Source organism: Nerophis ophidion, linkage group LG02 (assembly GCF_033978795.1).
Source record: "Nerophis ophidion isolate RoL-2023_Sa linkage group LG02, RoL_Noph_v1.0, whole genome shotgun sequence".
NCBI classification, from domain to species: Eukaryota; Metazoa; Chordata; class Actinopteri; order Syngnathiformes; family Syngnathidae; genus Nerophis; species Nerophis ophidion.
In genome coordinates, this window is record NC_084612.1 from 59,911,821 (window position 1) to 59,938,210 (window position 26,390).

Sequence of the window (26,390 nt, forward strand, 5' to 3'; positions counted from 1 at the left end):
TATACATTAGCCTGTTTAGAGATGTCCGATAATGGCTTTTTGGCCGATATTCCGATATTGTCCAACTCATAATTACCAATTCCGATATCAACCGATACCGATACATACAGTCGTGGAATTAACACATTATTATGCCTAATTTTGTTGTGATGCCCCGCTGGATGCATTAAACAATGTAACAAGGTTTTCCAAAATAAATCAACTTAAGTTAAGGAAAAAAATGCCAACATGGCACTGCCATATTTATTATTGAAGTCCCAAAGTGCATTATTTTTTTAATCCTGCCTCAAAACAGCACTTTGGAATTTGGGACATGCTCTCCCTGAGATAGCATGAGGAGGTTGAGGTGGGTGGGGTCAGGGGGGGCGGAATTGAGGTGGGGGGGTAGAGGGGCGTGTATATTGTAGCGTCCCGGAAGAGTTAGTGCTGCAAGGGCTTCTAGATATTTGTTCTGTTGTGTTTATATTGTGTTACGGTGTGGATGTTCTACCGAAATGTGTTAGTCATTCTTGTTTGGTGTGGGTTTACAGTGCGGTGCATATTTGTAACAGTGTTAAACTTGTTTATACGGCCACCCTCAGTGTGACCTGTATGTCTGATGACCAAGTATGCCTTGCATTCACTTGTGTGTGTTAAAAGCGGTAGATATTATGTGACTGGGCCGGCACGCAAAGGCAGTGCCTTTAAGGTTTATTGGCGCTCTGTACTTCTCCCTACATCCGTGTACACTGCAGCGTTTTAAAAAGTCATAAATGTTACTGTTTGAAACCGATACCGATAATTTCCGATATTACATTTTAAAGCATTTATCGGCTGATATTATCGGACATCTCTAATCCTGTTATATCTCACATTCTATATTGTGTTTTGGAAAAAGGTTGTCATAAACCTTATTTAATTCATTAAAAAAAGTATACAGAAGAAAACACATTTTTATGCATATGTGAATGTATTCAGTTATAAAAATTCATTCACTTTCTTCTTTCCTTCATGGATCTAAACTTTACCGCTGCCGGACGAAAACAATAACAAGCCTCAATCTGTAAAAATAAAAATAAAAAAATCTGCGTCCCGGTATTGGGCGGACTTCTGAAAATGTGCATCCTTTCTGATTTCAATGCGTAAAAAGACCCAAAAGGTGCATTAACGTCAACAGTGCTCATTTTTGTGACTGTTTCCGTACGTCCAGAGACAATGCAACCAAAATTGTTTGTTTGCTGCGGACAAAGTGTGACGATCTGTCACTCCTTTTCTGTTCGTCCTTCCTTTTGTCGTGTTTACTTCCTTTCAGTCCACTTATTTTGGTTCTATTTACTGCTTGTCCCGCTGAGCGCTGTTTTCCCTTCTCCTGCTGTTGATTGGCAGTCGGTACACACCTGGTGCCATTTAGCTGTCTTCCATTTATGCCAGCCTCGCTCGTTCCTCAGTGCTCGAAGATTGACTCTATGTTGTGAACTGTTACATGCAAGACTGCTTTCTTTTTGTTTATGAATTCAAACCATCTTACCTGCTCTTCGTCCTCCTGGTTCCTGCATCTTGGGGTCACAAATACTACAGCCATGCGAGTTCCTGACACAACGCTTTCATGTAATTCAGTGAACGGAACCCTTATAACCTCTTTCCTGACAAGTACTTATCACCTCCAGCTTTTTTGGCAAGTGTAACATTTCATGGTGAAATTAATGTATGTGGTGTGAGTGAATCAACTGTTTGTAAAATAATGCAATAGGTCTGCAAAGCAAACACCGATGCTGTTAATCAAAATATAAATATAAGATCATCCTGGAATAATTGGCTGGGTTGGTGGATGCTAAGTTAACCACTCTGCCATTTAAATTGTACTGACTCCCAATTTTAGTCCATGCACTTTCTATTTTGATTTCTGTAGTTAAAGGGGAACATTATCACCAGACCTATGTAAGCGTCAATATATACCTTGATGTTGCAGAAAAAAGACCATGTATTTTTTTAACCGATTTCCGAACTCTAAATGGGTGAATTTTGGCGAATTAAACGCCTTTCTGTTTATCGGTCTGTGGCGATGACGTCAGAACGTGACGTCACCGAGGTAATACACCCGCCATTTTCATTTTCACGTTACAAACACCGGGTCTCAGCTCTGTTATTTTCCGTTTTTTTCGAGTCTTTTTTGGAACCTTGGAGACATCATGCCTCGTCGGTGTGTTGTCGGAGGGTGTAACAACACTAACAGGGAGGGATTCAAGTTGCACAACTGGCAAGAAATCTGCCGCCAGACCCCCATTGAATTTGCCATAGTGTCCGCACATTTTACCGGCGATGCTAAAGCAGACATGGCACAGAGATGTATGGATAACCTGCAGATGCAGATGCATTTGCAACGATTAGGTTTGTTGATGTTGTTGACTTATGTGCTAATCAGACATATTTGGTTGTAGCATGACTGCCAGCTAATCGATGCTGACATGCTACCCTAATCGATGTTAACATGCTATTTATGCCAGCTGTATTTACATTTGAAACTAGATACCCACATTTAATGTGAAACAAACACTTGCCAATCGACAGATTTAAGTTGCTCCAGTGTCACAAGATGCGAAAGTCCTGATCGTTTGGTCTGCACATTTAACCGGCGATGCTAATAAGGCAGCCATCCTATGGGCCACTTCATTAGGTACACCCATGCTATGGCCGAATAGCGTCAATAGCTATTCGCTCAATAGCTTCAGTTTCTTCTTCAATTTCGTTTTCGCTATCTGCCTCCATACTCCGACCATCTGTTTCAATACATGCGTAATCTGTTGAATCGGTTAAACCGCTGAAATCCGAGTCTGAATCCGAGCTAATGTCGCTATATCTTGCTGTGGTAACCGCCATGTTGTTTGTATTGGCAGCCCTGTATGACGTCACAGGGAAATGGATAGTCGCATCGCAAATAGCGAAAATCAAGAACTTTAAAGCTTTTTTTAGGGATATTCCGGGAGGTGTAAAATTTTGAAAAAAACTTTGAAAAATAAAACAAGCCACAGGGAACTGATTTTTATTGTTTTTAACCCTTTTGAAATTCTGATAATGTTCCCCTTTAAATCATGTTTGTCTTCAATTATGGGAAACTTTGAACATTTTTTTGTAGCTTACATTGTTTTTTAAACTATTTTTTTTCCCATTCTAGATTAAGAGTCAAACTCCAATTCCGCATACATACACACTGATAAGTGTGTATTAAAAAATCCATCCATCCATCAATCCATTTTCTTCTGCTTATCCAAGGTCGGGTCGCGGGCGCAGCAGCCTAAGCAGAGAAGCCCAGACTTCCCTCTCCCCAGCCACTTCGTCCAGCTCCTCCCGGGGGATCCCGAGGCGCTCTCAGGCCAGCCGGGAGACATAGTCTTCCCAACGTGTCCTGGGTCTTCCCCGTGGCCTCATGCCTGTTCGACATTCTCTAAACACCTCCCTAGGGAGGGGTTTGGGTGGCATCCAGAGCAGATGCCCGAACCACCTCATCTGGCTCCTCTCAATGTGGAGGAGCAGCGGCTGTACTTTGAGTTCCTCCCGGATGGCAGAGCTTCTCATTCTATCTCCAATGGAGAGCCCCGCCACCCGGCGGAGGAAACTCATTTCGGCCGCTTGTACCCGTGATCTTGTCCTTTCGGTCATAACCCAAAGTTCATGACCATAGGTGAGGATGGGAACGTAGGTCGATTGGTAAATTGAGAGCTTTGCCTTCCGGCTCAGCTCCTTCTTCACCACAACGGATCGATTAAGCGTCCGCATTACTGAAGACGCCGCACAGATCCGCCTGTCGATTTCACAATCCACTCTTCCCTCACTCGTGAACAAGACTCCGAGGTACTTGAACTCCTCCACTTGGGGCCATATCTCTTCCCCTTCACCTGGAGATTGCACTCCACCCTTTCCCGGGCGTGAACCATGGACTCGGACTTCAAGGTGCTGATTAAAAAATTCATCCTAGGTTTTCAGTACAGCCTTAACCTTTGCACCACAGGCACGTCCTTAATCCGATTTGGCGTCCAAAACACGATTTTATGCATAATTCTTTGAAGACCTAATGAACCTCTTTGGGTTATGATCTTATTTGTGGTTGATTACCTATGTCTGAGACACGTCTAGAATTAATTCATCTAGAATTAATCTCAGAAAGCAACTAGATTAGTATGGAATAAATAAATACATTTAGTTATGGTTTTATTTATGCTCTGAATGATAAACTTTGCCTGGAGCTTTTCTAATACGCTCATGTGTGACATGTTAAATATTGGTACAGCGAAAGACGATTCTAAAGAATTATTTCCATGATCTTGTTGATAATGGCGACGTTGCGATGGCCGCGTCTAAAAGAGGAACAAAGTTATGAAACATTGTTGGTGCAGTCTTTTTAATAGACACTGTTGCCATCACCTTCTCCTTTATGTAGGAACCGAGGATTCATTGATCTAACTTTTTTATCTTAATTAAATGTACACACTTTAATGCTGTAATTGCAGTATGTTGTTTTATTTGATGCTGACATTGTATACTTTGTCCAGGGACCTCAGTTGAAAATTATCTCTATAGCTAAAACCATCACATATCCAGAAATGTTTTTTGATAAATCCACTTGAAACAGACCTCTGAGAAGCTGTAGCCCAAAACAGGAACAACATTGGCCATTTAGCTACAAACCAGCCATAATAAGATATTTTCCAAACATTCTGGACAAACCCCTCAGTGGCAATTGAAACAAATCGGAACTAGATGGCAATATCTACATAACGAATGAGAACATGTTAAAAGTAGTTTTGCGCTTGTTGGGAGGGGTGGGACTGGTGTCATGGTTTAGCAGCACTGACAGTAGTAATAATATAAATATACTGTAGTTTTAAAAATACTGTAGGGTTTGAAATGTAAACCCATTCTGAAATAGCTGCCACCACCACTCAACTTGGTCAGACCAGTTACGACTGATATTTAATGGCAATGTTGTTGTTTATTTCTTATTCACACATTTCCAGTCAGCCACCTGCATCCCCCAGCACACAGGAGGCCATCCAGGGCATGCTGTCCATGGCCAACCTATCATCGTCAGACAGCTTGCAGCAGCCATGGGGCAACAATCAGTCCCGAAACAATAGTCAGTCAAAGAACATCTTGCACAGCTTTCAGACCAGCAAGAAGACCAGCGGAGGAATCAGCACGGCTGGTAGCAGTAACAGCAAGCAACCGACAAAACGCCTCTTTAAGAAACCGCAGAGAAGCAGCAGTATTGAGAGTCTTGATTACGATGATGACCAGGATCACATGGATGCATGCTTTAAAGACTCGGATTATGGTAAGAACCTTTATAAATTCATATATTCATTGCTGTTCAGTGGTGCTGATTTGAATGGATTTTCACAAACCATATGCAGAGAGCTCCTGTTGAGTGGATCAAAACATTTGTTCCAAATTAATCAGGGTAACTATGATGCTTTAGGGGTATATTTGGAATGGTATAGAATAGGGGTCAGCAACCTATGGCTCCAGAGCTGCGTGTGGCTCATTAGCGCAGCCTTCATGGCTCCCTGGACCTCTTTCAGAGATGTGTGAAAATGGAAAAAGATGAATACATTTTTTTTTTTGTTTTAATATATTTTCTTTTGGAGAACAAATATCACACAAAACTTCCTAATTGTTAGAAATCCCACTGTTTATGTTATACATGCTTCACTGATGAGAGCATTTGGAGAGCGCCGTTTTAACCTACTAATTTCAGCGATGCTTACACTCATCGTGGTTGGTTTATGATGCTGCCACAGAAAGACATGTTTTATGCCACTCTTCCTTTGTCTCATTTTGTCCACCAAAAGTTTTATTCTGTGCATTAATGCAGAAAAGGTTAACTTTGTTGATATTATTGACTTGTTGGAGTGCTAATCAGGCATATTTGGTCACTGCATGACTGCAAGCTAATCGATGCTAACATGATATTTAGGCTAGCTGTATGTACATATGGCATCATTATGCCTTTTTTGTAGGGATATTTGAGCCCATTTAATTTCCTTAATATCCTCTGTGTATTTAATTTATAGTTGCATGTCTCATATATGTAGTATTGGCTGCATTTGTGATAGTTCTTTGTGCACCATGTTGTTCCAGACCACAGCAAATGTTACCCAGTTTGCCAAGATTGTAATAAATCCATTAGAAGAAGACAGCCTGCTGTTTCCTTTAACATCGACATACACATCTATATATTTGGCCATTCTGAGCGAGTAATTTCAAGAAGTTATCTCATCCATCTCAGCCTCTGTTTTACAAATCATTTCCAATGTTGCAAACATGTGTAGGATAAAAATTAAAATACAGCATTTATGTCAAGGAAGATTTGCGTCAGCCTTTGATAGTAGGCTAATATAGACGTTTCCTTCATGTGTTGTCTTCATCATAACACTTACATAAGGCTTTTAATGTTTTTGCATCTCCAGAGAGATTTTTTTTTTTTTTTTGGTCCAGTATGACTCTTTCAACATTCTGGGTTGCCGAGCCCTGGTTTAGAACTTTGGTATTACCCCATAGACCGAGACTGCTACCTGATTGTCCCGCTCCATGCAAGCCTTGCCTGGCAGCATCTTACACCCTGCTTTAATGTGCTGCACTGTCTCAGGGGTTTCTTTGATCAGCCTGCACCTGGGGTCCTGTCTGTGGTGGTAGACCATGGCCTCTATTGATTTTTTGTTTCGGGTCTGCTCTTGTGCTGCATTGATTAGTGCCTCTGTGCTGTCTTTCAGTGCATCCTTTCCCATGCACTTGTTTTCCCGATGTTAGTCTCTTCTTCAATTTGTCCGTGTTACATTCCAAGTTTGTCCATGACAACCCATCTGACTCCTCATCCTCCTGACTGTGCTTTAGTTGCCTGAGACCTTCCCTTATCAGTTCGTACCTGGGAGCCATATTTCGTACCTGGGAGCCTTTTGTTTCTTCATGGATAGTGTCTGTGATGCTCACAAGTCCTCTGCTCCCTTGGTTTCACTTTGTCTTTAGCCTCAGGATGCTGGTCTTGGTTGGTACCCTCCACGCATTGTAACTTTGCTTATGTGTCTCTTCATGTCACATACTTACCACTTTTTCCCTGCTTTGTTAACAGACCTCCAGCCACTCTGCTTGGTATCCTTACCTTGTATTTTTTGGAGCTGTGATGGCTTTTTTCCTACGGTTACCATAATGATCTCTTACTCACTAGAAAGCACAGACTCTCTTGCTTCTATTGTTAACTACAGATTTGATGTGGAAGGTTAGAAAAATGTTTGAAAAATTCTGGCCGTACAGATTTAGAGGCTTATTGGCCATATTTTGCCCAATTCGAACCTACGTTCTACCCTCACAGATGTTCACAAGGTTAGGGTAGAGACTAAAAGACCAAGATCACAGATACAAGTGACTGAAAGTAGTTTCCTTTGCGCTGTATTTGAAATTTGCAGACCTCTCGGAGGCCTTGCTGGTAAGGTGTTCCTGGTGTGCCCATTTGGGAGGAAGCCTCAGGGTAGACATAGAACACACTGGAGGCAGTTGTTTCACAGTTGGCTACAATGCCTCAATGTCCCCTCAGTAGAATTGGAGGAGGAGGCTAGACACGAGAAACTCTGGGCTTCCCTACTAACACTGCTTGCCCCACAACCAAAACATGCATAAAACGGAAGAACATGAGTCTAGCCACTCTGTAGAAAAACTCCTCTCAACTGATAGTATCAGCATTCTTAATCTTTTGGTCACTGCCCAAAGCTCAGGATCATAGTTGAGGGTAGGAACTTGGATGGACTGTTAAATTGAGAGCTGTGCCTTCTGGCTCGGCTATCTCTTCACCATGACGTAACGGTACAAAGACTACATCACTGCAGACGCTGCACCGATATGTCTGTCTGTTGATCTACCGCTCCAGCCTTCTCTGCCACAAATAGTAAACAAGACTCTAAATGCCTTGCATGCACTTAGGTATTGTGTCTGTAAAAATAATGAACAGTCTTGTTATTTTGTGAGGAGGCCTGTTGGTAAGATGCTGCCAATGTTATCATGTGTGATAAATACCTGTATGTTTGTTTCTTACTTGCATGCCATGATCATACTTAGTATACACTGTTGACCTTGTACATCACACCTACATATTGATGGATGAATGAATTTACGGTCATGTTGACTTCTGCTAGACATGAACCCTTGTTGTTAGCTTATTGTGATTCCAAAGTATCTAACTTTTTTTTTTTTTTTAATCACAGTGTATCCATCACTGGAGTCTGAGGAAGATAATCCAGTTTTCAAATCCAGATCGAAAAAACGGAAAAGCAGCGACGACATTCCATACAGCCCAACAGGTCATTAGAGTCCTGATAAACATGACACTCTAGTTCTGTTAGTTTTGTAGTTAAAGTCTTTTTTATCAACTTCTCCGCAGCCCGTGTCGGACCCTCGGTTCCTCGACAGGAAAGACCTGCAAGAGACGGAGCCCGAGTAGCCTCCATAGAAACAGGCCTGGCTGCTGCTGCAGCAAAGCTATCTCATCAGGTATGACAATTATTATGGTTTGGAATTCTGCTTAGTAAGTCATACAATTAGTAAAGCAATGTGTCATTAGGAGGAGCAACAAAAGACGAAGAAGAAAAAAATGACCAAAAGGAAGATAATGATAGAGGAACCGCTAAGGATGTCTCAGGATAGTAGCTCGCCAGACCACAATGCGGACTCGCACGATGGCAGCCTCACAGATCACGAGTTCAACACTGGAGCAGTCAAGTCCCCAGTGGGGTCGCAGCCAATGGCACCAGGGGTTTTCCTAAGCCAAAGGCGACCGTCCATGTCTTCTCCGAACAGCAACACCACGAGCACCAACAGCAACACGATGGCGAAGGGCGAGCGTGGAACTTCTGCAGACGCCAAAGGTGAGTCAATCGGTCAATCAATCAAATTGTATTTAATTAATCACCAGTGTCTCAAAAGGGGTTTACAAACTCACAATGACATTCTTGGATCGAAACCCACATCCAAGCAAGGAAAAACACATAAGCATGCTTACAGCTAGCATAAAAAAAACCTTCTAGGGTGACCGGCTGCAATAGATGTCGAGTGGGTACAGTTATTGAATTGTTAGAAATAACATTTATATATTGCTTTTTGTTAAAGGCCTACTGAAATGAGATTTTCTTATTTAAACGGGGATAGCAGGTTCATTTTATGTGTCATACTTGATCATTTTGAGATATTGCCATATTTTTGCTGAAAGGATTTAGTAGAGAACATCGACGATAAAGTTCGCAACTTTTGGTGCTAATAAAAAGCCTCACCTTTACCGGAAGTCGCAGACGATGAGTCACTAGGGTGAGGGCTCCTCACGTCCTCACATTGTTTTCAATGGGAGCCTCCAGCAGGAAGAGCTATTTGGACAGAGAAAACGACAATTTCCCCATTAATTTGAGCGAGGATGAAAGATTTGTGGATGATGATATTGATAGCAAAGGACTAGAATTTTTTTTTTATAATAAAATAAAATAAAAAGCGACAGCTTCAGGCGGCGGCAGTGTGCGCGTTTCAGATGTAATTAGACACATTTACTAGGATTATTCTGGAAGAACCTTTATCTGCTTATTGTTTTAATAGTGTTTTAGTGAGATTGTACAGACATACCTCGAGGTCGGATGGCTGCAGTGAACACACAGTGTCTCAGAGAGAAGCCGAGGAGCTAAGCTCACAGCTGCCTTTTAAACAGCTACTGCAGGAGGACGAACAATCCAATGATGTCTCCGGTAAGATACATATCAGAATTTTTCCATCCAAAAACATGCTGGTTGACATAGAGAAACATGTTCGCTTGACAGCTCTGAGTTAAAAACAAAGAAACACCGGTGTGTCTCGGTGCTAAAGACAGCTGCAATACACCGCTTTCCACCAACAGCATTGTTCTTTATGGTCTCCATTATTAATTGAACAAATTGCAAAAGATTCAGCAACACAGACGTCCAAATTACTGTGTAATTATGCGATGAAAAGAGACGACTTTTAGCCGTAACTGGTGCTGAGCTAATATTTCCTGACAGCCCGTGACGTCTCGCGCACGCGTCATCTTTCCTCAACGTTTTCAACAGGATAACTCGCAGGAAATTTAAAATTGCAATTCAGTCAACTATACCGGCCATATTGGCATGTGTTGCAACGTTCATATTTCATCATTGAAATATAAACTATCAGACTGCGTGGTCGGTAGTAGTGGGTTTCAGTAGGCCTTTAAACTAGTAGATAAAGTGGGAGTCCAGTCCATTGGAAAAATGACAGATAGTCATGGGGAGAGTGTATCTTCTTCCGGGCTAATCCAGTCATCTACGTAGAGATGTCTATAGCTGTGCATGGAAGAGTGGTCCATCTCGGGTCAGCCAACACCTCCTCCTGACTGGTACCTCTCCAAAAACTAACCGAGGCAAGTTAGTACCCTCTCCAGGCAGTAGAGGGAAGACAGAGCAAGAAAGCTTAACAAGGATTGCACACTGCATGCATCCTCACAGCATGAATCCCTGCAAATACAAACCCTGTTTCCATATGAGTTGGGAAATTATGTTAGATGTAATTATAAACGGAATACAATGATTTGCAAATCCTTTTCAACCCATATTCAATTGAATGCAATACAAAGACAAGATATTTGATGTTCAAACTCCATCCATCCATCCATTATTCCCGTTGGGGTCGCGGGGGGCGCTGGTGCCTATCTCAGCTACGATCGGGCGGAAGACGGCGTACACCCTGGACAAGTCGCCACCTCATCGCAGGGCCAACACAGATAGACAGACAACATTCACATTCACACACTAGGGCCAATTTAGTGTTGCCAATCAACCTATCCCCAGGTGCATGTCTTTGGAAGTGGGAGGAAGCCGGAGTACCCGGAGGGAACTCACGCATTCACGGGAAGGACATGCAAACTCCACACAAACTGCTTTAAAAATGTAACTTAGATATTGGGTTTCACTATGTAAAGCGCTTTGAGTCACTAGACAAAAAGCGCTATATAAATATAATTCACTTCACAAATATATATTGTTTGGTTGGAAGAAAACGTAAAGAATGGTTATTAAGAGGGCTTTATGAACGGAATAGTGTACCTCCCATTGAGTCCATTGTAAGCTGACTTTTCCTTTACTTTAATTTATAAGTTAGAATCAATTAAAACAATAGTCTGTCTTCTTCTTTCTCGAAATAATTGTGAACGATAGGCAACATTTTCCCCCAAAAAGGTGCAGTTCCCCTTTAAGTCATCCAACAGCTATAAAATTATATTGCTGGATAGACAATATGCTTACCGTATTTTTCTGATTATAAGTCGCGTTTTTTCCCATAGTTTGGCCGGAGGAGTGACTTATGTGTGGAATTATTAACACATTACCTTGAAATATCAAATAAGGTTATTTATCTCATTCACGTAAGAGACTAGGCGTATATCAGCAATCGTCACACACACACGTCAACCAATGAAAATTCAGCGGGGGCGGGTCATGGTAGAAGTGCATTGTGGAAAAAAAAGATGCTACCTGCTACTTCCGTACCTATGAAAATTGATGATTTCAACATTGGCGGTAACTCATAAAAACTGAGAAGGGCTGAACACAAATGGCCCCGAAAAGGAAATCATATACTGCAGGTTACAAGTATGAAGTAGTGCAATATGCAGAAGAAAGCGGCAATCAAGCTGCAGAAAGAAAGTTTGGAGTAAGCGAGAGACTTGTAGGTAACTTGCAAAAAGCATAGGCTACTCTAACTGAAATGAAGAAAACTAAAAAAGCTAATCGCGGGTTAAAAGCTAGGTGGCCACAGCTCGAGGAAGGAATTCCCAAATGGGTGCTTGAACAACGTGCTGCCGGGAGAGGCTTGTCAACCGTACAGTTGCGTCTCCACGCCCAGGTAGTTGCTAAGGAGATGACTATAAACAACTTTCCGGAAGGACCTTCTTGGTGTTACCGCTTCATGCAACGCAGTCGCCTCTCTATTTTAAATTGCCTTTAAAATGTCTATTTTTGGTGTTGGATTTTATCGAATAAATTTCCCCCAAAAATGCGACTTATACTTTAATGCAGTGGTTCTCAAATGGGAGTATGCGTACCCCTGGGGGTACTTGAAGGTATGCCAAGGGGTACCTGAGATTTTTTAAAAATATTCTAAAAAAAAAAGCAACAATTCAAAAATTATTAATAAATATATTTATTGAATAATACTTCAACAAAATATGAATGTAAGTTCATAAACTGTGAAAATAAATGCAACAATGCAAAATTCAGTGTTGACAGCTAGATTTTTTGTGGACATGTTCCATAAATATTGATGTTATGAAGATATATTTTTTTTGGGTGAAGACATGTTTAGAAATAAGTTCATGAATCCAGATGGATCTCTATTACAATCCCCAAAGAGGGCACTTTAAGTTGATGATTACTTCTATGTGTAGAAATCTTTTTTTATAATTAAATCACTTAGTTATTTTTATATCTTTTTTTCCCAAATAGTTCAAGAAAGATCACTACAAATGAGCAATATTTTGCACTGTTATACAATTTAATAAATCAGAAACTGATGACATAGTGCTGTATTTTACTTCTTTATATCTTTTTTTCAACCAAAAATGCTTTGCTCTGATTAGGGGGTACTTGAATTAAAAAAATGTTCACAGGGGGAACATCACTGAAAAAAGGTTGAGAACCACTACTCTAGCGCGATGTATATTTGTTGTTTTCCTTCTTTATTATGCATTTTCGGCCGGTGTGACTTATACTCAGGAGCGACTTATAATCCAAAAAATACGCTAGTATTTTTTCATTATTGCCAGTCCAAATAATGTTGACACACACACAGATGGGCTACGCTCTCTCTGTGCAGCGCACTCGCCTCCTTTCTCACAGCCCTTTCATAACTGTCCCTTTGCACATCCTTTCGAGGCGTAGTATATATAGACGCAAAACACCCTCGATAACACACTGCTCAATGATTATATTCGCATCTTTTCCTCCCTGTGTTGTGGGCGTTCTGATAACCAGCTTATATTCTGCATATTCATGTTGTATAACGGATTGGGCAATGATTTGTGCTCACTATTTTGCACATTTAACAGAGGCACGACCCTCGTAGATCAGCTTTGCATGCGCTATCAAGTTTGCACTTTTTTTAAATACACGCAAACCTTTAGAAAACAGTGGTTCTAAAACTTTTTTCACAAACTGGAACTTCAGAAAAAACTTGATTTTACAAGTTTCACCATAATGACCAACACTAAAATACAGTAGTGCATATTTTTTTAATTAAAAACCAGACCAGAGGTTTTATTTAACAAGTATGTTTAATATTTTTGGCTACTATAACATTACGTACAGTCAATGTTCCCTCTGATTTTTCATGTGTCTGAGAAAACGCAAAAACTTCCAGACCACAGTGTAAACAGACGTGCACATTGTGGCCACACCAGCCTCACACCTTAATAACAAGGTAAATCTTTTATTATGATAATCAAATAACAACAGTCATTTTCATATGATTATTTTCTGATTAAAGTTAAAGTGCCAATGATTGTCACACCCACACACACACACACACACTAGGTGTGGTGAAATTTCTCCTCTGCATTTGACCCACCCCCTTGTTCCACCCCCTGGGAGGTAAGGGGAGCAGTGAGCAGCAGCGGTGGCCACGCCCGGAAATCATTTTTGGTGATTTAACCCCCAATTCCTACCCTTGATGCTGATTGCCAAGCAGGGAGGTAATAAGTCCCATTTTTATAGTCTTTGGTATGACTCGACTGGGGTTTGAACTCACAACCTACCGTTCTCAGGGCAGACACTCTAACCACTAGGCCACTGAGTAGGTTTTGTAAGTCCTTTGGCCCACTTATGATGAAAATAACAAAAATATGTTGTTTTTCATGAGCTGTGTACCAGCATGTCTGGGTTGGGGGTCCTATATTGGAAAGAATGTGTACCCCTTTTAGAGATCTCATTCATTCCCCTTGTAACATTCTCATGTTACACAATGACATGTAAGCATGGGATAGAGCAGTGGTCCCCAACCTTTTTGTAGCTGCGGACCGGTCAACGCTTGATAATTTGTCCCGAGGCCCGGACAAAAAAAACAATTAAAAAAAAAAATCATAAAAAATTCTTATGCGGCCCGGTACCACTCGAGCCCAGTGGTTGGAGACCACTGGGATAGAGTGTACATTCATGTCACTTTATGTTTTAAAATATATATTTTTATGAGCATTTCTGTAATCTAGTCACAGCACTTCACTTAATATCCATAAATTAACATTCTTAATTAGACATAATATCGGACTGCCGATATTATCGGCCGATAACTGCTTTATAATGTAATCTCGGAAATTATCGGTATCGGTTTCAACAAGTAAAATGTATGACTTTTTAAAACGCCGCTGTACGGAGTGATACACAGACGTAGGGCGAAGTACAGAGCGCCAATAAACCTTAAAGGCACTGGCTTTGTGTGCCGGCCCAATCACATAATATCTACCGCTTTTTACACACACAAGTGAATGCAAGGCATACTTGGTCAACAGTCATACAGGTCACGCCGAGGGTGGCCGTATAAACAACTTTAACACTGTTACAAAAATGCGCCACACAGTGAACCCACACCAAACAAGAATGACAAACACATTTCGGGAGAACATCCGCACCATAACACAACAGAACAAATACCCAGAATCCCTTGCAGCACTAACTCATCCAGGACGCAATAATATACACCCCCCGCTACCCCCTACCCACCATCTCAACCCCGCCCACCTCAACCTCCCATATCCCAAATTCTAAGCTGCTGTTGTGAGGCATGTTAAAAAAAAATATCGCACTTTGTGACTTTAATAATAAATATGGCAGTGCCATGAGGCATTTTTTTCCATAACTTGAGTTGATTTATTTTGGATTACCTTGTTACATTGTTTAATGCATCCAGCAGGGCATCACAACAAAATTAGGCATAATAATGTGTTAATTCCATGACTGTATATATCGGTATCGGTTGATATCGGTATTGGTAATTAAGAGTTGGACAATATCATTATCGGACATCTCTATTCTTAATAAATGACAGTAGAATAAACACACATTTGATTGAGGAGTCACAGTTTAACGACCTGGCATTTCCACTTTATGTGTAGTGTTGGAGTTGTCCGACTTTTTGTGTGGTCCTAAACGCATCAGTGGCTCATATGACAGACGACGAAGAGTTGGTCTTGGCCCAGTTTGTATGTCACAAAATTACCAGTTTTGCTAGATTGACGTTTTTTTTTTTACTAATGTTTTTGCTGAGGTTGCGTCCGAAAATAAAAGGTTTTTGCTCAGTAAAAGTGGTCGATGGAATTGATGTCCTCTCTAAAGCTCTCCAAAGACGGTACAATGAACAGTGTTGACGATCATTGTCTTATCTGTTAGGACCGCTTGTTGTCACCTGTCACACAGTTGCATTGCAAAATCCCACAGAACAAATAGTTATGTTTATTTTGTTTACAGTTGAGATTGGATTTTATTTTGTGCGCGGGATAGATTTGCTGTGCGCAAAGGACACTTCGGCAGTGCGCAATTGCACCTCAGAGGGAACGTTGCACAGTTTCAAAAGTAACCCTTTGTTTGAATATAGGAAAATAATACACTTTACTTTAATCAAGTGGTTCTTTGGCTTACCACTAGAGGGAGCCCGCGTACTACCACAGTTTGAGAATCATTGCTTTTGTAGATCAGGCCCTCTGTGTTTAAAATACACTTGCCACACAAGCACTGTTTATTCAAACCTTGACACCAGCATGGGCAAGATCAAATAACTGTATTCAAGGTCACGATTGTAGACTTAAGTAAGACTGGAATGGACTACAATAGCATCAACAAATAGCTTGGGTGAGAAAGTGAGCACGATTGGTGCAATAATTGATACCATATTTTTCGGAGTATAAGTCGCTCTGGAGTATACGTCGCACCTGCTGAAAATGCATAATAAAGAAGGAAAAAAACATATAAGTCGGGGAAATTTATTTGACAAAACCCAACACCAAGAATAGACATTTGAAAGGCAACTTAAAATAAATAAATAAAGAATAGTGAACAACAGGCTAAATAAGCGTACGTTATCATCATCAGCCGTTGTCAGTCCACTGCTGGACGAAAGCCTCAGCATGTTTCTGCCATTTGGCGTACTTTTCATGCTGGTTATTAGCCTACACCTTCCACGCTGGCTTGGTGCAGGTTGGAAGGGGTATTTCATATCAGAGATCCTTCTCCTAGACTAATTGCCTTACTGGGCTGTTGAACTTAGTCCGTCCTGTTTGTTGTCCGCGCCCCATTTACCCAGGGACCCGCTCAGCTTTATGGCGCTGACCGCCCGCCAGTCACAAGAGAAGGTGCAAACAGTTTTTTGTGTGCATTTTATAGACGTTAGTTGGGGATCACTAACCCCACACACGACCTCCCATCTCATGCCTGGATGTAGTTTAACGTCATACCCAGGACACCGTACGTTATATGACGGATCAATAACCAACTGAGAAGGTGCCTGGTATGTTAACGTAACATATTATGGTAAGAGTCACTCAAATAACTATGTAATATATAACATGGTATATGTTTACCAAACAATCTGTCACTCCTAATCGCTAAATCCCATGAAATCTAGTCTCTTACGTGAATAAGCTAAATAATATTATTTGATATTTTACTGTAATGTGTTAATAATTTCACACAAGTCGCACCCCAGGCCAAACTATGAAAAAAATTGCGACCTATAGTCCGAAAAATACGGTAAATGTAAGTACCGTATTTTTTTGGACCATAGGACGCACTGACGATGAATGGTCTATTTTTATATATAAGGCGTATCGGATTATAGGGCACGTGCGTCAAAGGAGTTTTTTCTTTTTTTTCTTCTAAATGTAAAAGACTTCCTTGTGGTCTACATCAGTGGTTCTTGGAGGTATGCCAAGGGGTACGTGACATTTTGAAAAATATTTTGCAAATAGCAATAATTAAAAAATCCTTTAAACATATAATTATTAAATAATGCTTCAACAAAATATGAATGTAAGTTCATAAATTGTGAAAATAAATGCAATATTCAGTGTTGACAGCTCGATTTTTGTGGACATGTTCCATAAATATTGATGTTAAAGATTTCTTTTTTGTGAAGAAATGTTTAGAATTAAGTTTTTCAATCCAGATGGATTACAATCCCCAAAGAGGGCACTTTAAATTGATGATTATTTCTATGTGTAGAAATCTTTATTTATAATTGAATCACTTGTTTATTTTTCAACAAATTTTTAGTTATTTTTATATCTTTTTTTCCAAATAGTTCAAGAAAGACCACTACAAATGAGCAATATTTTGCACTGTTATACAATTTAATACATCAGAAACTGTTGACATAGTGCTGTATTTTACTTCTTCATCTCTTTTTTTCAACCAAAAACGCTTTGCTCTGATTAGGGGGTACTTGAATTAAAAAAATCTTCACTGGGGGTACATCACTGAAAAAAGGTTGAGAACCACTGGTCTACATAACATTCAATGGTTATTTTTTTGGTCAAAATGTTGCATAGATGATGTTTTATTGATCATCTTCAAGTTGCTTTCTGACAGTGGCGCCATTTTGTGGACGGTCTTATTTACGTGGCTCACCTTCGGCAGCGTCTTCTCCCCGTCATCTTTGTTGTAGCGGTGTAGCGTGCAAGGACAGGACTGGAAGAAGTGTCAAAAGATGGAGCTAACTCTTTTAATGACATTCAAACTTCAATCATTCGTGGCTCACTAGTGAAACAACAAAAACAAATGTGTCTCGTGAAAAAACGTCTGACCGTAACTCTCTAATAACTATAGTTGCGTAGGTGAATAATGTAAACTCACTACACCGGTATGTTTTAGCGCTTTCATGGCGAGTTTACTGACAGATATAAGTAAGAACTTTACACTACTTCATATTAGAAATGGCAACAGCGGAGGATGAATGTCCCATAACAAGAAGAGAAAAAGGAAGAAGGCGTATGCGTGCAATTTTTCAGGGCTTATGCAGATCCCAAATACAGATCAGCAGGTACCGGAAGGTAAGAAAGGTTGCTTTTGAATAATGTTGCGAAACAAAACACCAGATAATATGTGTTACTTTATAAACACACCATAATAATACTTCAATCCATCAAGCGGTGCGGCTTAATAGCTTACCAAAATCGTACTTAAGCATTTTGATAGATTTTTGAGCGCCGTGTGTAATGTTCTATATTTTCAGTCGAACATATAAAATGTTGGTGTTGTTTACTTGAGTCCTATTGCTGTCGACACATAGCTCTTATGTTTGATTGCCATCTACTGGTCACACTTATCATTACACCATGTACCTAATAAAATTGCTTCAAGGTCGGTAAGCACAACCAGAATTATTCTGTACATTAGGCGCACCGGGTTTTAAGGAGCACTGTCGAGTTTTGAGGAAATAAAATGATTTTAAGTGCGCCTTACATTCCGGAAAATACGGTGCTGACTTTTTTTTTACTGATGATGTTCTGATTGGCAATGGCCTAGGCATCCGTAAAGATTGGATGGTTTCTGTGTTCTCTTCAGTGTGTCGGAAGTTCAGAGCTCCAGTATTGAGTGTCTGACGGGTACTAACAACAAGACGGGAGATTACCGCCTCACTCTGCATTAATCTGCACTCCTCAGCTATTATGATGGCAGTCACACATCATATTGCAGTCTACACATATCTCTTATGTTTGACTGCCATCTACTGGTCCCACTTACCATTTCACCATTTACTAAATAAAATTGCTTCGAGGTCGGTAAGCAAAACCAGAATTATTCTGTATTTTAGGCGCACAGGGTTATAAGGAGCACTGTCGAGTTTTGAGGAAATAAAATGATTTTAAGTGCGCCTTACATTCCGGAAAATACGGTGCTGACTTTTTTTTTACTGATGATGTTCTGATTGGCAATGGCCTAGGCATCCGTAAAGATTGGATGGTTTCTGTGTTCTCTTCAGTGTGTCGGAAGTTCAGAGCTCCAGTATTGAGTGTCTGACGGGTACTAACAACAAGACGGGAGATTACCGCCTCACTCTGCATTAATCTGCACTCCTCAGCTATTATGATGGCAGTCACACATCATATTGCAGTCTACACATATCTCTTATGTTTGACTGCCATCTACTGGTCACACTTACCATTTCACCATTTACTAAATAAAATTGCTTCGAGGTCGGTAAGCAAAACCAGAATTATTCTGTATTTTAGGCGCACAGGGTTATAAGGAGCACTGTCGAGTTTTGAGGAAATAAAATGATTTTAAGTGCGCCTTACATTCCGGAAAATACGGTGCTGACTTTTTTTTTACTGATGATGTTCTGATTGGCAATGGCCTAGGCATCCGTAAAGATTGGATGGTTTCTGTGTTCTCTTCAGTGTGTCGGAAGTTCAGAGCTCCAGTATTGAGTGTCTGACGGGTACTAACAACAAGACGGGAGATTACCGCCTCACTCTGCATTAATCTGCACTCCTCAGCTATTATGATGGCAGTCACACATCATATTGCAGTCTACACAGATCTCTTATGTTTGACTGCCATCTACTGGTCACACTTACCATTTCACCATTTACTAAATAAAATTGCTTCGAGGTCGGTAAGCAAAACCAGAATTATTCTGTATTTTAGGCGCACAGGGTTATAAGGCTCACTGTCGAGTTTTGAGGGGGAAAAAATTATTTTATGTGCGCCAAAGATAACAATGACCATTCAAGATTTCAGCTGGTGGTGTAAGAATGACTGCAGGGAAAGTTGAGGGAGCAGCCTGAAATTCTGAGGAAGGATTTGCTTATTGGGAGAAAGTCAGCAACATGTTGCACTGCTCAAGAAGACACATTGTGAAGTTTAAAAAAGCAACACCTGAATGAGTCTCAGAAGACCCCAAGGAGAGTGTGACCTGGTCACATGACAGCAAAACGGGAGGTGTTTGTCATCAAGTGGCCTGGATGCGTTTTTTTGGCAGAGAAAAGAAAAGTCTGAAGAGCCAATGCAAGGTCTGCGTGAGTTTTTGTGCAGCAGTGTCATCTGTCTGTTTCTTGTTTTCAGTGCTCATGGCTAAGTTCTAGAAACAATGCGCTACATTGTCTAATGCCTTGTCTTGTTCTTTTCACAGCAAAGAGGCTAAAGAAAGGCATGGCCACAGCAAAACAGAGACTTGGAAAGATCTTAAAGATTCATCGAAATGGAAAACTCCTCCTGTAGCATGAAGCGAACTGTTGGACTGGCAAGTCCTGGACCTCTTTTCAGGATTCAAGACAACAGAGAGCATACTTTTTTTTTCTTTTCTTTTTTTTCGATTTCCAAGACCAACATCACGCAAATAGGTTTTTGCCTCCCTTTGAACTTTTTCAGCTATTAAAGTGTACATAAATTACTATAAATATTTTTAATAGAACATGTTTCATTGTACCACATCCGTTTGTCAGGGAAAGGCTAAAACACGAAGCAGTCATTCCAAGAGTTCACAAAGTATCTTTGCATGTATACTCACCTGCATGTGTGCTTTATGGAACAATTGTGCCAGGTGCAGAGGATCTTGGCCAGGATCTGACTGATCGTCAACAAGTGGAACAAGTTTGGCACATGGACACACTTTTCCAGTCATCCTTTTGTGTTAGAGTTGAGTTTGCAAAGCACTATCACGGTCCATCTTTATTTATTTTTCCACTGTATCAACGGGGAGAAGACGTGAGGAAACCTGTAAAGCACAAAGTGAAAGAGGAGTATTGACGTCATCATGGCACTAGCTACTGTTGATTACAGTGCTGTGCGGCAGAAAAAGAAAGACATAGGATTTTGAAATTGGCCTCATCCCCGCCTGCAAGTACGTGGGTGATACTTTCTTTACTTCTTTTGCTTTCACAGGCAGCAGCCAAATCCTAAAGCCATCTGCATTTCTACGACTTTTTACACAATAGAGAATGTAGCTTGTACACAGCCTTTCAATCATGCATTTTATATTCTTTTCTTTCACCTTTTCATATATATGTATATATATTTTTATACACATATATATGTATATGTGTGTGTGTGTGTGTGTGTGTATGTATGTATGTATGAATGTGTGTGTGTATGTATATGTGTCTATATATATAACTGTGTTTGTGTGTGTATGTATATATATATATATATATATATATATATATATACACACATATATACTGTATGTTTGTATATATATGTTTGTGTGTACGTATGTTTTTTGTGTGTATATATAGAACCGTTTCTGTGTGTGTATGTGTGTATGTATATATATATGTATTACTATGTTTGTGTGTGTGAATAATTATATATACTGTACACACAGAGAGTATATGCAGTATGCAGTATGTGTGTATACATACAATGTGTATGTAAATATATATATATACATATCGATTTACATATATGTATATATGTGTGTGTATATATATATATGTATACATATATATATATACACACACACACACAGGCTATCTCAAAGGTATGCACATAAATATACAGTAGATATAATACACACATTATATAATTATTAACCAACTAATAATAAATAATAATGTCAATCATTACATGTTAAGCTAAAACATACATTTAATAACTTATTATATAATTGATCAATAAAATTGTTCATTTATGTAATATATAAAAACAACATTCAGCCTTATTAATTATATAATGTACACTATTTTTACCTATGTGGCCAGACTTTATGGTTTTATATATATATTTATATATATACTTGGAGAGCATCCAGAAAGTATTATCAGCGCTTCACCCCCATTTTTTTGTTACATCACAGCCTTGTTCCAAAATGTATCGTTCGTTTCTTTTTTGCCTTAAAACTACGCACATAACGTTAAAAAAAAGGGCCATTTTTGCCACTGTAGTGTGAGTAAAAAAAAAAATAGCAACATATCACATAATTATTTACAGCATTTGCAATGAAGTTGAAAAAGTACTTTTGATTAGACTTTGATTTGCAAACACCTGTCTGCAGGTGAGCAGAAACCAATATTATGCTGAATTGAAAGGGCAAGAAATACATTTCCCCTATTTTGGAATAGAGCTGTAACATAATTAAGTGCGGAACAAAAGGAACACAGTGTGTGTATGTGTGTGTGTGTGTGTGTGTGTGTGTGTGTTCGTGTTGGGATTCCTGGTGTTGCCTGGAAAACAAGAGAAAAAAAAAAGCTTAATTTTAAGTTGTTTTATGGCCTTACATGCTTTGTGTTTGAACAAGAGATGGAGCTTTGAGGAGAACCTATATTACCAAAAGGTCTTAAAGTTTCTATGACCAGCCTCTTGTTCAACTTGTAGTGTCCAGGAGGATTTGAGAATGACTTTATTAGCACCTTGTGAAGTGTTTCCGTGTCCGTGATGTAATTTATTAATGTTTGTAGCTTTTTATACTTAACGATTGAAGAGTATTTGTTTTTTTTCTAACGTTTCATCAGCTGGTGGAATCCCCCTTTTTGAAGTTGTCCTGACACCACAAGCGTATGTTTCTTTCTTTCTTCCGCCCTGTCTCGCTACCGACGCCACGTTATTACGTTGCAATACTTCAAAAACGCGGGGCTTTGTTACCGTCAGCACAGTTGATCATGTCATGTTCGAGTATCGTCCTTTATTTTGACGTTCCATCTATGAAACGTTGGCCGTGACGGGGCAGCCAATGCCATCTGTTGTAGCCGTCTTCCCTTACTGTTATTTACAGTAGTAGTATTTACAAATCCTTTTCAACCTGAATATATATTTTTCTGTATTTAGACGATTTTTTTGGAGATCATGTCTGGCTTTTTTAAAGATGTTTCATTCAGAGGAACAAACATATTGTCTTTGAATGATATGCTTGTCCGCTTTGTTTACATTTGCAATACAGTTACCGTGGATAACCTTCCTTGTGATGATGTGTTCCTCTACCATGCACAAACTACCACAATCATGCCTTGCATCAAAAGTAGTCAGAATAGGTCAACACGCAAAACCCAAAACCAGTGAAGTTGGCACGTTGTGTTAATGGTAAATAAAAAAAGAATACAATGATTTGCAAATCCTTTTCAACTTATATTCAATTGAATAGACTGCAAAGACAAGATGCTTAATGTTTTATTTTTTTGCAAATAATCATTAACTTTGAATTTATTGGCAGCAACACAAAAAAGTTCCCAAAAATATTGTCACGGGCATTTTTACCACTGTTATATGGCCTTTCCTTTTAACAACACTCAGTAAACATTTGGGAACTGATTAGACACATTTTTGATGCTTTTCAGGTGGAATTCTTTCCCATTCTTGCTTGATGTACGGCTTAAGTTGTTCAACTATTTTAGGCTTCATATTGCGCCACACATTTTCAATTAAACGTCTGGACTACAGGCAGGCCAGTTCAGTACCTGCACTCTTTTACTACGAAGCCACGCAGTTGTAACACGTAGCTTGACATTGTCTTGCTGAAATAAGCAGGGGCGTCCATGATAACGTTGTTTGGGTGGCAACATATGTTGCTCTAAAACCTGTATGGACCTTTCAGCATTAATGGTGCCTTCACAGGTGTGTAAGTTACCCATATCTTGAGCAGTAATACACTCCCATACCATCACTGTTGCTGGCTTTTGAACTTTGCACCTAGAACAATTCAGATGGTTCTTTTCCTCTTTGTTCCGTAGGACACGACGTCCACAGTTTCCGAAAACAATTTGGAAGGTGGACTCGTCAGACCACAGAACACTTTTCCACTTTGCATCAGTCCATCTTAGATGAGCTCGGACCCAGCAAAGCCGGCGGCATATCTGGATGTTGTTGATAAATGACTTTTGCTTTGCATAGTAGAGTTTTAACTTGCACTTACAGATGTAGCGACCAACTGTGGTTACTGACAGTGTTTTTCTGAAGTGTTCCTGAGCCCATGTGGTGATATCCTTTACACACAGATGTCATTTTTTGATGCAGTACCGCCTCAGGGATCGAAGGTCCGTAATATAATAGCTTGCGTGCAGGGATTTCTCCAGATTCTCTGAACCTTTTGATGATATTACGACCCGTAGATGGTGAAATCCCTAAATTCCTTGCAATAGCTGGTTAAGAAAAGTTGATCTTAAACTGTTGGACAATTTGCTCATGCATCTGTTCACAAAGTCATGTACCTCGCCCCATCCTTGTTTGTGAATGACTGAGCATTTCATGGAAGCTGCTTTTATACCCAATCATGGCACCCACCTGTTCCCAATCAGCCTGTTCAACTGTGGGATTTTTCAAATAAGTGTTTGATGAGCATTCCTTAACTTTCTCAGTCTTTTTTGCCACTTGTGCCAACTTTTTTTAAACATGTTGCAGGCATCGAATTCCAAATGAGCTAATATTTGAAAAAAATAACGTTTTCCAGTTTGAACGTTAAATATCTTGTCTTTGCAGTCTATTCAATTGAATATAGGTTGAAATTTATTTTTTAATCATTCTATTCTGCTTTTATTTGCCATTTACACAATGTGCCAACTTCACTGGTCTTGGGTTTGTATATACAGTATATCTATCTGTCTATCTACAAAACCTGTTTCCATATGAGTTGGGAAATCGAGTTAGATGTAAATATAAACGGAATACAATGATTTGCAAATCATTTTCAACCCATATTCAGTTGAATATGCTACAAAGACAACATATTTGGTGTTCAAACTGATAAACATTTTTTTTTTTTGCAAATAATCATTAACATTTGAAATTGATGCCAGCAACAGTGACAAAGAAGTTGGGAAAGGTGGCAATAAATACTGATAAAGTTGAGGAATGCTCATCAAACATTTATTTGGAACACTCCCACAGGTGTGCAGGCTAATTGGGAACAGGTGGGTGCCATGATTGGGTATAAAAGCAGCTTCCATGAAATGCTGAGTAATTCACAAACAAGGATGGGGCGAGGGTCTCTAATTTGTAAGCACATTGTCGAACAGTTTTAGAACAACATTTCTCAACGAGCTATTGCAAGGAATTTAGGGATTTTACGATTTACGGTCCGTGAAATCATCAAAAGGTTCAGAGAATCTGGAGAAATCACTGCACGTAAGCAATGATATTATGGACCTGTGATCCCTCAGGCGGTACTGCATCAAAAGCCGACATCAGTGTGTAAAGGATATCACCACATGGGCTCAGGAACACTTCATAAAACCGCTGTCAGTAACTACAGTTGGTTGCTACATCTGTAAGTGCTAGTTAAAACTCTACTATGCAAAGCCATTCCTCAACAACACTCAGGAACGCCGCCGGCTTCGCTGGGCCCGAGCTCATCTAAGATGGACTGATGCAAAGTGGAAAAGTGTTCTGTGGTCGGACGAGTCCACATTTCAAATTATATTTGGAAACTGTGGACGTGGTGTCCTCCGGAACAAAGAGGAAAATAACCATCCGGATTGTTATAGGCGCAAAGTTCAAAAGCCAGCATCTGTGATGGTATGGGGGTGTATTAGTGCCCAAGGCAGTTAATTGCATTTTCTTCATAGATAATTCAAAATGTATCGCGATAAATCGCGGAATGATATAAGTTTTCAACATTAATAAGTGTACCATGAAAAAATAATTCTCAAGTTTTTAAAACTGACTGGACAATTTGTTTGCTTTAATGACATGTTTATTAAAAATGCTTCTTTTAGACAGCTGAACACAAAACGGACATAAACATGCTTCTAATGAAAATTTAAAAAAATTACATTCAGTGCGTTGGTGTATCGCCGACAGACTTTCAATTCCTGGTGTAGGAGCACTTGCATTCAGAGGAGAGGATTTACACATTTGTGTTTCGAGACCAGTTTCACACATTATTAACACAGAATGTGGATTCTTACAATCATGGTTTGATTGTCAAAGATGTTTGGTAATGTAATCTGTGGTAGTTTTACCTGAATAAATGCTTCTGATACCCCAACTTTTCGACACTTAGAAAAAAATCCCGACTTTTTGACACAACAAATCCCGATTTTTGACACTTACAAAAAATCCCGACTTTTCGACACTTAAAAAAATCCCGATTTTTGACACTTACAAAAAATCCCGACTTTTTGACTCTTAGAAAAAATCCTGACTTTTTGACACTTACAAAAAAAATGCAGATTTTTTTACACTTAGAAAAAAATCTCAACTTTTTGACACCTAGAAAAAACTCAGACTTTTTGACACTTAGAACAAATCCTGATTTTTGACACTTAGAAACAAGTCCAGACTTTTTGACACAGAAAAAATCCCGATTTTTTTTTGGATTTAGAAAAAATCCAGACTTTTCTGACACTCGGAAAAAAAACAGACTTTTTGACACCTAGCAAAAATCCTGACTTTTTGACACTTACGAAAAAGAAATTACTTTTTGAC

At 39.6% G+C, this 26,390-nt stretch overlaps 1 protein-coding gene across 2 annotated transcripts in view; it reads left to right on the plus strand.

The window, feature by feature from the left end:
* The window catches only part of phf2 (PHD finger protein 2), a 102,551-nt gene extending 79,625 nt beyond the window's left edge, over positions 1 to 22,926 (plus strand). For both annotated transcript variants that reach the window (XM_061887665.1, XM_061887658.1), the window contains exons 18-22: positions 4,992 to 5,308; positions 8,229 to 8,324; positions 8,405 to 8,514; positions 8,585 to 8,888; positions 20,167 to 22,926. In XM_061887665.1, the coding sequence (XP_061743649.1) occupies positions 4,992 to 5,308; positions 8,229 to 8,324; positions 8,405 to 8,514; positions 8,585 to 8,888; positions 20,167 to 20,255 (916 nt within the window). In that variant the 3' untranslated portion in view covers positions 20,256 to 22,926. The remainder of the gene's footprint in view (positions 1 to 4,991; positions 5,309 to 8,228; positions 8,325 to 8,404; positions 8,515 to 8,584; positions 8,889 to 20,166) is intronic.
* The last annotated feature ends 3,464 nt before the right edge of the window (positions 22,927 to 26,390 follow it).